The sequence below is a fragment of the Hyalella azteca genome, unplaced genomic scaffold (genome assembly GCF_000764305.2).
Source record: "Hyalella azteca isolate HAZT.00-mixed unplaced genomic scaffold, Hazt_2.0.2 contig12387, whole genome shotgun sequence".
In the NCBI taxonomy this organism is placed as follows: Eukaryota; Metazoa; Arthropoda; class Malacostraca; order Amphipoda; family Hyalellidae; genus Hyalella; species Hyalella azteca.
In genome coordinates this window covers 60,458-77,523 of record NW_025942347.1, presented here as the reverse complement: position 1 = coordinate 77,523, position 17,066 = coordinate 60,458, and the positions used below count along the sequence as shown (strand labels likewise).

The window sequence follows — 17,066 nt, the reverse complement described above, 5'->3', positions numbered from 1 at the left end:
CGAATGAAAAATAAATAAATTAATTAAATTGCAATGCAAAAAATTTTTATTCTAAACTAATACTTAAATGAATAATTTAATCAAGTATTATTGAGGCACTCACTCCTATTCACAATTTTATATCGATTGAGGACATGTAATAAGCCTGAAAATATCCTCCCCTTGCTGAAAACTTGTTTTTCATTCGCTCATGAATCGTCCTTACTATTATTATTATGCGCTGAAAAAAGCGAGGACCGACAACTGAGGTTTCGTTAAAATGGAGTAATCCAAAGATTTTCGAGTCAGTTTTTTCAGGTTCATCTGTTTCGTGTGAAAATGTATGCTGAAACCACTTCCTTGTTTCGAAATTTTCAAATTCACATTAACAGTTGTGAGGTGAAAGTGGTGCCTCAGCATCTGGGTCCACGCCGATGGTGCATTCTCTCTAAGTGAAACTTTCCACTATATATATTCTTACCCTTGACCTGCGTGAAACCGACTCCACCTAAAATTAGTATACAACTTATACCAGCAGGATGTGTGTGACGAATGTAGAGCTGTGAATGTCACTTCTCAACTGACTTTTGGAGGAAATTGCCGTGCAAAAATCATTTATTCGTGATTCATGAGAAACATGAGGCTGCGACCGAATTTTAACTTAAATACCATGCAAATATCATCTATTCATGTGACAAAAGTCTGCGACCGATTTCAACTAAATTGCCCAGAATATGTAATATAAAGGCTTCTCGATGTATTAAAAACGCTCCAGGACATTATTCTAATAGATAGATTACTTTGACAATGGCTTGAATTTAATTCCCGAAATCGCATTGAAATAACTATTTTAATTTACACGGAGAATTTTGTATATACGTATGTGTTATATATACGTATATATTCGTTATTGTGATGTGCAATATTCTTGAATTCGGTTCAGTTTCATGTTGACTGTTGCAGTGAAAAAATCACTTTGATTCATGGGAATACATCATGAAATTTAAGCTAACTCACGAGAAATAGCACGTTTATATCCAATTGAGCCTACATGCAAATGAGGCCCTCTCTCCAAATACTAGTGATCAATACTTGATTCACGTGATGTGGTTTCGGTGATTTTTATAGTCTTGCTTGGACGAACAGCTCTACTTTTAAAACGAGGTACGGAAAGTCTTCGGATTCGTGGGAAAATTTCAGCTTCTGAATTCTGCTAAACGTGTTCGAGAATTTCGCTTGGCTTGATTTCGCGGCGATTCCGAATTTAGTTACTGATTTATGTTAAGTATTTTTCTTAAACTGAGCAAAGTGACTCTTATATAATTTGCTGTTTCACCGTCCAATAATAGCGAAACAGACTTTAACATATTTCGGTGCAATTTTCGAAATTTCCGATAACAAAATACTGTTCAAAATGTGTTTTTATTTTTTTATTGAATTGGTTATATGCACTTGAATTGCCCAAAGTAAATATCAACAAATATAAGCAATAACACTTTCGGTTTCACTTCAGTTGAAGTGTTGAACATCTGGATAAGTGTGCAATAACCGCACACTCTCTCCTACGCCTGCAACGGAAGTACAAATCCTCCCGTTGATGATGAGAAGATGACGCTTGTGATTGCAGGTCGTACGTTATTTTGACGTCGCGTCTTCTTACGCATTGCAAAACACGCGCTCGGAGTTTACTAATTTAAAATTACAGGAAAATTGCGCTGCGAATACGCCAGTCATTATTGCCGGATGACGCGACAGCGCTTGAATATTCAACCAATATCTGAATAGTGAAATGTCGTGTGCAGTATGACGTTTTTAATTAGTTAGTTAACTTTCAGATAGTCTTCCTTCCCATTGAATTTTTGCAATCAACCCATAGCAAAATTTATGATAATGCCGTGTTGTTTGATGTGATTTTCAATTATAGAGACAACAATGAACCACTAACAGCGTCATCGATTTATTTCTCGTTCTATTTTTCTTTTCTTTTTTGTACGCTTGGCCAATAATGCGGAACTTTTTTATTATGCCAAGATTACGATTATCCAGACGAGTCAAGTAATTAATGTAATAAAGACTCACTCATATGTTAGAGAATAAGCCTTTCATTTCTTTTGTAATTGCAATTACTCGAATTGTGCAATAACGTAACTGCTGCCCTTGCTCCCATTGTTAGCAAGACGTCATACTCTTAGCAACGCTTCTTGGAAATAAATAATAATATAATATATGTATAATAATAAAAAAAACTGGCAGCTGTTCCTGTTAATGGTATTAGAGCCTTGCACCTGCGATTATTTACAGTGTTGAAACCCTGTACTATAATTATTCACGAAGCTAAAAACTTGGCATTTTTCAATATATTATTACTGTACAAAATTTCTCAACATTACGTCCACAAATCGATTGTTTTTTTTATGCATTTCTCTAAAAATGCCCTTGGTCTGAAGCTGGGTAATATTCACGGACGTGAAAAGTTACACATGCTAGACTAAAAGTTAGGATATCTACCTGATCGAAATAACTCGTCCGATAACAGCGGTATTATATTTTATTACAAATTTTCCTCACTTATTAGGCTGTATCACGATTAGTGAGTTATAATTTTTAATTATTATAGCGCCTCATTTTTTAATTTGGTCTAAAATTGTTTATCTGAAGTTGCTAATATAAAATAGTTCAACATTCATTATAAAAACATGAACCGATGACTGATAGTCAGCGTATTGCTATCAATATGGCGCCGAGGAGAAACGTTTGGCGTTTAGACGGCAACGAGATAGCGGTAATACGTGCGTATATATTGGGATCAGTGTGTGACTGCAGGCACAATGCTGCGTGCAGACTTTCACTGCCGGAAGACTTTGCCTCGGATGCATAGCTCTGTTCGGGCCACGGATGTGGCCTCTTTAGGCAAAGCTCTGTTCGGGCCGCGGATGTGGCCTCTTTAGGCAAAGCTTTGTTCGGGTCGCGGATGTGGCCTCTTTAGGCATAGCTCTGTTCGGGCCTTGGAAGTGGCCTCTTTAGGCATAGCTCTGTTCGGGCCACGAATGTGGCCTCTTTAGGCATAGCTCTGTTCGGGCCTCGGATGCGGTCTCTTTAGGCATAGCTCTGTTCGGGCCGCGTATGTGGCCTCTTTAGGCATAGCTCTGTTCGGGCCTCGGATGCGGTCTCTTTAGGCACAGCTCTGTTCGGGCCGCGGATGTGGCCTCTTTAGGCATAGCTCTGTTCGGGCCTCGGATGTGGCCTCTTTAGGCATAGCTCTGTTCCTGTCTCTTATACACATCTAGATGTGTATAAGAGATCGGGCCTCGGATGTGGCCTCTTTTGGCATAGCTCTATTCGGGCCTCGGATGTGGCCTCTTTAGGCATAGCTCTGTTCGGGCCTCGGATGTGGCCGCTTTAGGCATAGCTCTGTTCGGGCCTCGGATGTGGCCTCTTTAGACATAGCTCCTTTCGGGCCTCGGATGCGGCCTCTTTAGGCATAGCTCTGTTCGGGCCGCGGATGTGGCCTCTTTAGGCATAGCTCTGTTCGGGCCGCGGATGTGGCCTCTTTAGAGCTCTTAAATCATCAGGGGTCTCAGTGCTTTGTATTCGTGACTATCGTATTCCAAGCCGCGATGAAATAATTATAATTATTCACTGATAAGTAGAGAATCTACATTAGTTGAATCTTCCTATTTGTCTTCCTATCCTACCTGGCCTTATATTACAAGGAAGTTAGGTTCCTCATCAGACATTAATTATATGAAAACTTTATGTGATTTCGAAAAGTATAGCTTGTAATCTAGTCAGTGTGCCACTGCAATAAATTTCAGTAACTGAGAAAAAATTAGATTTTATCGATAAACATCAAAATTTGTGTTAATTATAATTACTGTTAAATGTATTGATGACATGTTAATGTAATTTGTCGCCTATTTATGGGTATAATAAATTAAGTAATAAATTATAATAAATTATTTATTAAATTAATAATAAATTAATTTACATAACCCCGTTGCCCATAAATTAATTCTTCTTATTCACAAAAGTCGAATTTTGTAATTTCATTGAAAGTTTCTGGGCTAATTTTGGCGTTCGTTCCAGCTACAGGGAGATGAAAATTTCCCATATCCTCATTTGAAGCCATTCTTGCGCAGCCTTCACGCTTGTCTAAATCTATTTTATGGCTTGAATTTTTGAACTACTTTCCTTTGAATGTTTCAGCGAGCAACTGTCGGATGTTTATGGAACTCTTGGTCGGATGAAAGCTGTCGGAAAATTCCATGGGGTGGTAGCGGGAAAAGCCAACAAATTTGGCATCAGTTTGCAGTGAAAACGCAGTTTGTATTTCTTGAAAATAAATACTTGATATTTTTCAATGGTACAAATTAAAAACTGGTTAAGAAACTAGTCTTGATTGTAATTTAAAATAATGGAACAATTTCTTGCTAGATATATATTTCGCAGATCAACATATTTCCGTGTCTGTGAACAAGATTAAGATAAATAAATTAACTTTTAATAATTAATTAACTTGAATGGGTTAATTATAGAATAGTTTTACTCATAACTGAATTCAAACCCGGCATTCAATTCATTTCATTTAATTTTTGGACTCGGTGAATCGGCTCGTTATGCTTCAAATGTTAATTAATTCGCCTTAATTCATGGCTTCCGTTTAACATTGAACAGAAATCAAGTTCCTACGCTAAGATTTTGAAATTAAGATGATTATTTCGTTCAATAAAAAATGTGTCTTTTAATCCTAAATTTAGAAATAGAAGTTCTTATTCACAACTTAACGAAAATAGATGACTTGAGAGACAGCGAACCAGGAATTGTTAAGCACAGCTGCCTTAATGCCTGAGCGTAGTGTGCTGCTTCAAGCCCCAAGGCAGCAAATGATGTCAAACAAAATACATTCATCTCTCTTGTTTGAATGATGTTACTAAAAGGTGCATCATGATCAATTTAATTCTTTCTAAACGACTAACCCTGCCTCATGCCCAGTATATCATTTTTTAATTTTCCGTGTGAAATATAAACACGGTAATGGCATGTAAATTTATCATTTCTCTGTCATATCAAATGGGCTCTACCATACAATTATTTTTTCATGCATAGACATTTATTTGCATATTTCAAAAAAGTTTCTAGAAAATGAAATTACAGGTTGTCATATAAATTTTTTTAATGTGTTACAAGATTTTTGTGAGTGAAATGTGTGCGTAAGCCCTCATGCACTGTCTTTTCACCATTTTTCATCGGTAGATGATATCTTTTAATTTCAATTTTACAACAGCTGAGGTTTTTGCAACGTTGGATGCCTAGCCCTCTAACTGTTTTCAAAATTCTTTGAATTCATGAATCAAATCGACAATTATTGATTTCTTGACATGAAATATTTTTAAATATGAATTAAAATACATAAATTTTTTTATCTTCTATGTAGAGAAGCAAGAAACTTTGCGGCCGGGTTCCAGAAATCAATTTATTTTTTTATCCGACTCAGTAGATCGGCTCGTTATGCTTCAAATGTTGATTAATTCGCCTTAATTCGTGGCTTCCGTTTAACATTGAACAGAAATCCAGTTCCTGCGCTGAGATTTTTCTATTAACATGAAAAATTATCAACTTATATTCTTTTTCGGTAAGACGATAAGTAGCAATGAGAATGAAGATTTTGACGTTACATAATACAGGTTAAGATTCTCAATAACTTTGGATTTAAAACTAAAATAAAATTCCAGTTTTTCTGGCAATGATGTCAGGTATATCTTGTCTAAATATGTCTTATATTATATTGCCAGTTATATCTCGTCTAAAAATAAATGCTTGACTGATTACTTCGGTAATAATAAGACAAATATATGGCACAGATTTTTTTATCCATTGTATTCGAACGATATAAGAACACCTTTTTGTCAAGGAAGAAATATGTGCATCATTCCATGCATAATTATGAATCGATTTTCAAAATGAACTTCTCTATACCATAGAAGTGCAGCAAAAATAACAATTAATTGAACCATGATATAATCGCTTCGCACCACATGCAAGCGAGGCTTGCAATATATATTTATTGGAAGTGATCAATCACTTTACGTGAATATCGAATTAAAATCATTTCGTTGTGAACATGAAGTGCCCTGTTGCTGTGAACAGATTAAGAGAATTCCAGTCATGCATTTAATCGTGGCTTAGATTCTCGTCGATTCGTGATTGCTTTCTGGAAAACGTTATTGTGATCTGCACCCGTGAAATTAATGGTTCTGCCTGCTGGATATTCCTATGCATCCAAACAGAGAGGCACGAGTAATAAATGCTTTGAGCATCACTCATATGCTCTGCGTTTCAGAGACAAATGCTCGATAAACTCATCAGGATTCGATGAAACATCTGTGACATATTCTCAATTTGGTAGTCGGTTCCAATAGAGGTCATGAAATTTTTTGCCTTTCAACCAAATTAATGATCATAAAATTCAAATTTCCATGTATATAATTAAAATAAATTCACAAAATTTTCATCACTTGTTCTTGTATTTTAACCATTATTCATCAAGATGCAATTGAATTCTATAGACAGAAAAGTCATTCTGTTCGAAAGTTGAATTCTTTATATCAATCTCTTGGATAAAAAAGCACATATTAGATAAGTACAGATAAAATATTGAATTCATTTTCCTTAGGTCAAAGGAAATACCAAATAGATTTTTATCAAGTTTGAAAAACATTATAATAATTACGGATGTATCGTTTGAAGTTTACTCTCTAGTCTTTTTCATTTCTTAACCATCATCAAATCCGGCTTTGTGTGGGCTCAAACAAATTAAAATCGCATTTCAGTATCCATCTCATATATTTCGGTCTAAAAATTATTACCTTACAAGACAATTTCCCAGTTCGATTTATGACAAATTGATGGAAAACTGAAACAAAACAGATCAAATGTATTATCCCAATTTCTCGCCTAGTATTTAAAGTGCGATTCCTGCTACAAAAAATGTACGTAAATATTTTTTAAACATTTTTCGTTTCCTTCACATGCGCTTTTCGATAAATAATTTTGATTGTGAAGTGTGAAGATGAAAAAAACTGGAAAAGGTTTTCAGTGTTTAAGTAGAATTTGCGCAGAGCACTGCAATGCTGTAAGCAAATTGCAGAGTTTATTTTGATCGCAGGTGAGCGAAATGAGAACTCTAATGTCGAGTGTAATGAGGTTTGCAATTCGCCATTTGCTTGGGTGGGTGAGTGTGACATCACAGATTGAAAACTGAGAATTACACGTTTCTTGTAAGAGTGCAATTGCCCTCAAATTTTAGATATACTCATTGAGTTTAATTGTTATGGTCTAATCGTTGCCCTCATATTCCAAACCCATAAAAAGCCATGTCATGAATTTATATCACGTGTTTGCTTAAATCTCAAATTAACTAAGAATTTAAAAGCAAAGAAAAGTCCACAAAAATTCATATCTTATAGAAAACGTTTCGGAATTTTTTTTATAAATAATTAGCTACAAAACCATTTGAATGCGAAATCTGACTAAAATTCTACTCATGGATAATATTAAGAATAATTTTATCCAAACATATAACATCACGACCCTAATTCATGAGGTACTAATATATATACATTCCGTGTGTTCACGTTTTCCAGATTTGTAACTGCATCCTGTACGCACAGGAAATCGCCGCCGTTCCCTAAGGCGAGTGAATTTTCATGTAAGAAGCTCATGTCGGGCAGCAGCGCGGGAATCTTAAACTTATTTGCCGCTTCGCTGCCTAAATAAGCCGAGATCGCAAAACGGTGCTTCCTTAAACGTAATGTGAATACGAAGGCATGAAATGGCCCATGTATTCCAGCCAATTATTTGAGCAGGAGAAAAAAATCGCTATATATCAGGTTTACCTTGAACTTGTTCGTTAGCATTATCCAAGATTTATAATATTCAAGTTGTAATTTGAATGCTTCATCGTTAGAATAAAAATATTAATTGAAGACATTATAGCTTGGGAACTGAATAATTTTGTACGGTTTTTATTACCATTTGCTGAATTACCGGTTGTGTTTTCCATCAACATCGAAAATTTTTCTTTCTGAAATCTGCAGAAAAAATTATTAGTTCGTATGAAATATATGTATTCTAATTCAATTCAGCCCGTTAATAAGAATAAAACTAATGAATGCTACCTGATAAAATGCCTCGTTAAATTGAAAATTTCAAGTTGTACGTTGAACGTTTCATCCATAAAAAAAATAATTGAAGAAATTATTGCTTGGGAACTGAATAATTTTGTACTATTTTTACTACCATTTGTCTTGTTGTCGGTTGCGTTTTCGGCAACCGAATTTCTGGTCGTGTTCAGTTTTTTTATTGTTTATTTGAGTAGATAAATATTGTTTAACTAAGCACAATGTGTACTAAACAAAGGAAGAATAAAAATTCTTATGAGTACAATAACGACTAAAACTTATTTTTTTATTCATATATGTGGATTCATATATATGAATCCACATTTTTATTCTTATATTTTTTCATATATCGAAGCAATGGATCAGAAGTCGCCTCAGGACTTCAAGGTATGATTTTTAAATACTGGCCATAACGATCACGATTTTTTTAAGTCCACGAGCTTTCTCTCAATCACGATGAGAGATGAAAATGCATGCATCACGCTCAGCCGTTTCCACTTTCTTGTGCGACAATACTTTCACTAGGCTCGTTGCAGTGGTGACTCATATTAAGTAGGATTTGTATGCAGTTTTTTAGTAGTAGAACTAATTACAAGCAGTTTTCCAACCACTTTTTCCGTTATTTACCATTTCTGTTTGCAAATCACTCATTAATTAGTTCGGCTCTGGCTGGCTTGTATGCAAATTAAAAAGAGAATGGTTGTTTCGGACTCGGAAGCAGTCGGAGTAGTTGATTTTACAGTGTTTTTGTTTCACTTTCACGACGAGATCGACCGTATGATAATTTAAATGTTAATTTATGCTACTTATGAACATTCGATTTCTAGATAGTAAAAAGTCTAAGATCGCAACAGTTTGGTGGACCCCATCAAAGTGGTTTACCGACGCTCTAGTTTGTTCATTTCGAACGGTTTCTTTTCTGGAAAGGGCAAGCGGTTAATCGGAGAGCCCACAAGGTTCCGAGGCGCTTCCTAAGTTAAGTCGCTGTTGTGTTCGCTCCTCTTGCAACTTAGAAATGCAAACGCCGAAAGTTCAGATAGTTCAAAGTTGTTAGAGTGCGGTACTTAGGATACCGAGGCGTCACGCGAACGAAATCCTTGACAAATTTTAGGGACTTTTCAATAATATTTCGTTGCACCCTATGAATTTTCTTTATAAGAAGTTCCTAATTTTTTCAATAACATGTCAAAAATACTCAATTAACTCGCAATATTTTGATGTTTTCTATAATTAATTCTAAATGAGAATGAGCAAAAATCTTTTTCAAGATGATAAATCTTCCTCGAAGCCTTGTTGATAAATTTTTGTTATAGTATCCATGAATCTTTAGCACTAATTGGTACGATTGAAATAAAATTAATTGTATTAAAACGCCAAATTTCAAACCTGAGCATACTCATTAATTGATAATAATTGAATGGTTCTCCGTTACTTATGGAGTAAGACGATAATAAACTAAATAGTATAAATATTATTTATTTCGTCATAAAACTGATTATTACACACAGCTGCGAAGAAATTTCAAATTAAATGAACTGACCTTATAAGGTACTTATTCATCTATTTATATTTATTTATTTTTATTTGGCGTATCTTCGTCGTTATTTTTCTCCCAGACACTGAAGGACAAGACATTGTTTTTTCATCTAATTATTGTGTTTGAAACCGTTTTGCTCCAAAATATTCGCTATTTTTTTTATTTTGTTTCTAACGCGATGATTGCTCGGAAACTTTTACAATTATTACAAGTAGTCCAAGTAACCTTTTAAAAGTTTTTTATCAAGGCTAATATTGTATGTTTTTTAGAAGTTCTTTAGCTCATAGAGTATAAATTTGCATTAAATTCATTATTCGGATGCATTTGAATCGATAAAAATTTTTATCCGTTTTAGACGGATTCTTTATTAGTTTGAGATGGTTTTTATACATTACATTGACAAATAATATTTCTGAAGGCCTATCAGAAACTTTTTTCTATACATGATGCATAAGGAGCATAATGATAGTGGTGGCCTACATAAACTAGCTCATACAAAAGAAGCCATCGAAATGCCAAGGTGAACTTTGAACAAAGCGATCGCTTCTTCCTCACATGTGCCTGCTTACGGGCATGATGATGTATGAAGGTGGGTCGGAATCTGTGTTAATTACATGAAAATTAGTACATTTCCGCATGGAGGAAGTTTTTTGCCATACACATTGGTCGAACTAAGACTAATATTTTTTATTTGCCTAGAACTGTAATCAAATAATTATAAATTTAATATCCAGATATTTAAAAAGTTTTTCCTCTCCGATGAAGTGAAAAAATTTTTCGCTCCATACTCCATGCAAAATCGGTTCCCAGTGAAAATATTGCGTGGTTGGATTTTATTTTTTATTAATTTTATTTTTATTTATTGCGTGGTTTGATTTTGAAGATAAAGCCACTTGGAATCAATAAATAAATGGGACCGTTAATGCTTCACTTTCAACGAAGCTGCTTTTGCATTGACAATATAATTATTTCACTTAGTAATTTATATAATATTTGGATACAGAATGTGACGCTAGGGGCAGTTTCGATCTCATTTGCATTAATTATCGAAAAAAACAAGCTACAATTTTTGCTGAGGTTGATCGAATACTAATCGACCGAAAACTGATCAACAATAAAAGTGTTATTTCAATCAAATACTGAATCTAATAGTTTGAGTAATTTTTTTCTATTTAAGATTCTTATACATTCTAAAAATTTAGTTTCAGTTTCATGTTCAGTCATAATGGGATGAATTATATGCATATTAGTCATAAATAATGCAAAGAAATTACAGTAATCGCTCCCATCCGATTGCCATTAATTTTTATTATTTTACGCTTTTTCATTTCGAAACTTTATTACATCATCATTCATACTTTTATCATATACATATGTACGTACTAGGACTATTTTTCTCTGATGCAACAACAATTCCTTCTTCAAACAATTTCTAATAAAATTGAATACATATCACTCTTTTTAAATTCATCTTCTGTCATATACATTTGTACGTACTAGGACTATATTTCACTGATGCAACAACAATTCCTTCTTCAAACAATTTCAAATAAAATTGTATACATATCACTCTTTTTAAATAAAACTTCCTTCATTTATTAAGCACTGGTCACGGTATACTTGCGTCAGGAGTATTCGCGTGGTATCCGTACGTAGAGAGTTTACTCGCGGTATTCTTACGTAGAGAGTTTACTCGTGGTATTCATACGTAAGGAGTTTCCGCATGGTATTCCTACGCCAAGAGTTTCCGCGCACTATTCTAACGTTGAGAGATTCCGCTTGGTATTATAACGTAGAGAGTTTCCGCGTGGTATTCTTACGTAGAGAGTTTCCGCGTGGTATTCTTACGTAGAGAGTTTCCGCGTGGTATTCTTACGTAGAGAGTTTACTCGTGGTATTCATACGTAAGGAGTTTCCGCATGGTATTCCTACGCCAAGAGTTTCCGCGCGCTATTCTTACGTAGAAAGTTTCCGCATGGTAATCCTACATAGGGAGTTTCCGCTGATTGGTATTCCTACGTCAAGAGAGTTTACAGTATATGGGGATTCCTACGTCGAGATCATCCCAGTGTTACTGTAAATTCCAGTCATAAATAGATATAATACTTGAGAACCTACGTGATGTACGAAGGCGTCTGCCATATGATGCCTAGAACCACGACTGCCTGCAATAAAATACTCGAATGATTTTTTTTGCTGAAGCTGAATCTTTTTTTCGAAGGCATTTTGGCGTGAGCGTTGCATTGGGCGACTAACCTTTTCTCTCTGGAATTTTATTATTATGTTTATGATGTAGTGCGCCTACAAGAACACCGAAGTTCTTTCGCTATCCGAAGTCATGTTTGCCTCAACCTTTTCAAGTTTTGCACGCCATGATCAATGGTTATCATTCGCGAAAAAAGAAAACATTTTTTCTAGTTCTGCAATGATGTTACTTACTCCTTGCACGACTGCAAGATAAATTGGCAACTTTTGAAATCAGTTTCATCAATATTGTGATTTGATTTATTTCAGTTTGATTTAACTTAAAATTTAGATTTATTTATTGTGTAGATCTAATAATGTAAGCAATGCGTCGAAAACTTGAGTCGTACGAAAAGTTTTATTTGTTCAGCGCGCACCGAGCTGTTCGTATGATCTAAGCTGTATTTTGACAGTATTTTTGGCTGTATTTTTGCCGATATAGGCTGTATTTCTTTTAATTTTAGAAAGAATGGCAGTGAAAACATTTATTTAGTGTCTCAACCAATGGACTTTTTGAAGATTTTTGTAGATATAAATTTGATGTTATTTTCTTAAGGTTGTAAAGGAAAAATTGACAATCAATTAGTAAAATTGATAGAGAACTTCATTCCCATAAAACCCAGATGCATATAGCAATCTATAATTTTAGTCTTCGGTAAACGTCCTCCTTTCTTTTCCACCTCCTATTCTCTTCTAAAAATTAACTTCTCTCTTTCACATCCTCTTCTATTTTTCGCATCTTCTTCTCTTTTCCACATCCTCTATTCTTTTCATCATACTCTTCTCTTTTCGATTTTCTCTTATTTTTCAACATCTCTTCATTGCAACATTTTCTTTTCAACATGTTATTGTCTTGACACATCCTCTTCTCTTCAGAAATCACAGTCATTATTCCTGACCATCTGCATTGATGATAAGCTCCTGACATTTCACTAATTGCTCGTTTACGATTTCGATTAGCTGAGAATTAGGATTAAATTCATCGATCGAAGCTTCCGTTTCACCGCAAATTGAGATAATTGCTGATGACTAATTGACCAAGCTATGAGGCTCCATAGGCATTGTGTAGGCCTTTTTCATCTTTTAATGAGGAATGATTGATACAGAGTTGGCCTATAGAATTATACAATTTTGGAGTATTTGGAGCAACCTTTTTTTATTTTTTACTGATGCAGTAGATGAGTGTCTGGCTTCCGAATTTTAAATTTCCATCAAATTTGGCAATTCAATATGAATACATGTGAATCCTTCTGAATTGGTTATCTAAACTATCGACTATAATCAAATGAAAGTTTGTTAAGATAATTTGATGTTCTATCAAACTATTTATTTCTCCAGGCTCTTTCTCCTACACTCTCAGGGAAAATTCTAAAAGTTATTTCCGAATAAACAGATATTAAATAATTTTCAAATATCTCATGTAATTATCTTGAGAAGAAGACGAAACCTCCAATAGTTTCGAGAGGAAATTATTCGAAATTACTCGTTGCGATTGTACCTAATTTCTGCAATCTCGAAGTCCAAACTTCGTTGTTTATTATTGTACACATACGAATGGGAAAGTTTCGACATACTGCATTGGTCTTTATACCAATGCAGTATGCCAGTCATCTAACTCTTTCCAGTAAAGAACACCATTCAAAAGCGTTCCTTTATAGGAGCTTAAGGCAGAGGTTTTTATGCAATATCTTTTGCCTCGCTTACAAACACCTGCTCTATTATGTTTCTAATGCAACGTCTCTTGAAGAATCTGAAAACCAAGCAAACTTTGCAAAAAATGTCCATTGTTCTCCCGGAAAGCGATTGCGGAGCTCTCCATTGCAAAGTTTTCCGTGTGCGATTCTCGATGTAGACGTGAGCGACACGCATTTTAACGCTCAAATGAGCGGCAGATCCTTTGCTCGAGCCTTAATTGCGTGTAACGAGCTCCTTATGAACACGAAATTCCCGACTGTGATTTATGTTCCATGTTGGTTTCGATTTACTTGTCTTAGGCGCCTGTGTTAATTTAACGAGGTTGGAACCATCGGTCATATAACTTGTCTTTCACTCACAGTGGATTTTTTTTTTATAAAATATTTCCCTGTTGAAACTGATTGATGGAAGCCGAAATAGATCAGGCAGCTTAATTTTAAAACATCTTTAATTGTATACAATTTCCATTAAAACCTGTGAAACCACAGTACGAAGTTGGCGACGGTCTGAGGCATTGTTGCCTTAGTGTAAGGTAAATCTAATGAGTGATGAGAACAATTAATACGCTATGTTTTAATGTAACTCACAACTTTGAACATTTGTCTTTAGTAGATTAAGGGAGAGACTCGGTCTCTCCTTCAATATATTATTTAGCATTGACTTTCCTCCTCGGATTGACATAGAAAATGTCAAGTAGGAAGGAATCCCTGGAATATATGATGCGGTCGATACCGCTTAATAAAAATAACGGTTAATCATACCACGCTATTTTTTTTGACAAATACTAATTGAAATAAATTTAAGATTTTAACGGACAGAGTTTCGGAGATATAAAGCAATTAATAATCAGACCGACCAATTGATATCCTAATCAAACAATGACACGTTGTAGAAGTTCCGCCCGGCGCCCTAAAGGTTCTCGTGCAGTTGTATTTCTTTGAGATAATAAAATATAGCTTCGTCCTTCTTGTGCGCACAGTATATATGGCAAACACTTTCACTTGGGTCACGATCCAGACTCCGGACAAGAAATGTCAGGAGTGAAAAAAAATTTTATTTAATGAATGATATATGAATGATATATTTTATTTGAATGATATATTTTATTTAATGAATGATAATGATATGAATCGGATCACTAAAATATATATACAGAATAATACATAATAATAGTAAGAACATTCCTAACTAGAATTTCTGTGCACTGAATAAATCACAAAACGAATAACACGACAGGATGTTAACAAACATTAAATAACACTAGATAAAAATAAACAAGTTACCTGTGTAGGTTCTCGGACAGTAATGGACATTGGTAGAACCTTTTCTACGGATCAAACCTACGGATTACAACGTTCATTTGGTGTTGGGATTATACAAATTTGCTGTTCGCAAATCCGAACAAATATTCCGAGACTGTGAAATAACAAACAGTTTTCTTTTTCCCAGGGCAGAACCTATTCCACGGATCTAACCTACAGATTACAATGTTCCGATGTGGTTGGGTTTATGCAGATTTGCTGTTCATGAATCCCCCCTAAAAAAAATCAACAACAACAGCTGACTGTGAAATAACAAAGGGTTTTCTTTTTTCTCCAGCACGAGGAAGGCGAGGCAGGCGGCAGACTGGAGCCTGATCCGAGGTACGGCCGCTGCTGCAGCAGCGTCTGCCGTCCGGGCTACGCACTGCGCGACGCGCTGCTCGGTCTCCTCGTGCTGCTGGGTCTCGCTGTCGTAGTCGCTGTCATATTCGTCGTATGCTTCTATGTCATACCGGGTAAGAATTACTTCATTCTAATTCTCTTAGATTATTCTTCCTCCCGGCTGAGAATTTAATTCTTTTAGATTATTCTTCTATTGGGCTGAGAATTTCGTTCTCTTAGATTATTCATTCCCCAGCTGAATTTTGAATTCTCTTAGATTATAATTATTCTTCCTCACGGCTGAGAATTTAATTCTCTTAGATTATTCTTCGTCCCGGCTGAGAATTTAATTCTCTTAGATTATTCTTCCTCCCGGCTGAGATTTTAATTCTCTTAGATTATTCTTCCACCCAGCTAAGAATTTAATTCTCTTACATTATTCTTCCACCCGGCTGAAAATTTCATTCTCTTATATTATATTTCCTCACGGCTGAGATTTTGATTCTCTTATATCATCCATTCTCCGGGGTTAGAATTTATATTAATTTGCTTAGATAACTTCATCTCCTGGATAAGAATATAATGTAATTCAATTCTCTTACATTATTTTCTGCCGAGTGTGACCCTGATTCACTGATTAAATTTTTCACAGTCCCTGCATTGCTTGATATTCCTTAACTCCGATTGGTTTTTAACATTTTCTATGAAGTCTCAGTTTATTCAAGTAATACATAGGGGATGTGTTGAATAGGTTTCATCATTGGTTTTTATCATTCTTGTTTTCCTAGGGTTCATCAAATGAGAAACGATGTATTAACCGTTGCTCCGTCATGCACTAATGCTTATTCCCAGTTTTTTGAAGCACCCATTTATGTACTCTTCATGTATTAACCTGCGGCAATATGTTAACATTTTGTTGTCCGTTCGTTTCGCACTATCTATATAACGACATTTTAACGTAATTATGATGTACATTTTCTTGCGTTGCAATTAACAGCAATTATCAGCACCAATGCCGAAAAGCCTAATGACGTTAACAACCCAGTGCATGTGTCTTTTGAATGATGCATGACGAGCCAAGCCTGGTTAATTCACGTTTTATTGATATTTATATACCCATACTGCGTAAGGTTTGATAAACACAAATTAACTATTTAGGACTTGTAAATCATTTATGAGGTTTAACTTCGTATGTCATCGACAGCTGTAGTTTATTCTAACTGCATTATTTTTCGCGAAAATTTTACGATTATTGTGTATTGTGAGAGTCTGACTTGTTTTTAGTTCATATTTTATATTATAAAGACATGGCCGCTGAATCAATCGAGAACCTATGAGCATTCGTCTAAATTTACCGCAAAAAAATTGTTAATTTAAGTTTACCGCTCATAAACCTTCTGCTCAAGTGACATAAGAAGTTTCATACTTAAAGCATTATTTTTTATTGTCGTTTAGTTTCTATTCTTATTCGTTGGGCTTTCGTGTCTATTCGAAGTTCCTGTCTCATCTGTAGGATTTGATCCTGTCGAGCCTGTCATTGGCATCGATCAACAATATTCGACTCGTGTTCTTGATCCCGAGGTCAATTCAAATGGAAGAGAACATGTTGACCGGCAACCAAATGAGTTGCTTGGACTGAATATGCATGAGCAATTGAGTGATCGTGTCTTACCGTCTTATGCACTATCGACTTCTGTTACAGGCTTGTGTCAGCCTGGACCTAGATCAGGCCTTAAGATTTTCAGAGCTTCAGTATTATGCAGAAATTCTACTGAATGTTCGGACACA

General features: G+C 35.1%; 1 protein-coding gene across 3 annotated transcripts in view; it reads left to right on the top strand.

Moving 5' to 3' along the window:
- The window catches only part of LOC108671598, a 75,835-nt gene that overhangs the window by 49,652 nt on the left and 9,117 nt on the right, over positions 1 to 17,066 (top strand). For all 3 annotated transcript variants that reach the window (XM_018159163.2, XM_018159162.2, XM_018159164.2), the window contains exon 2: positions 15,235 to 15,412. In XM_018159163.2, the coding sequence (XP_018014652.1) occupies positions 15,235 to 15,412 (178 nt within the window). The remainder of the gene's footprint in view (positions 1 to 15,234; positions 15,413 to 17,066) is intronic.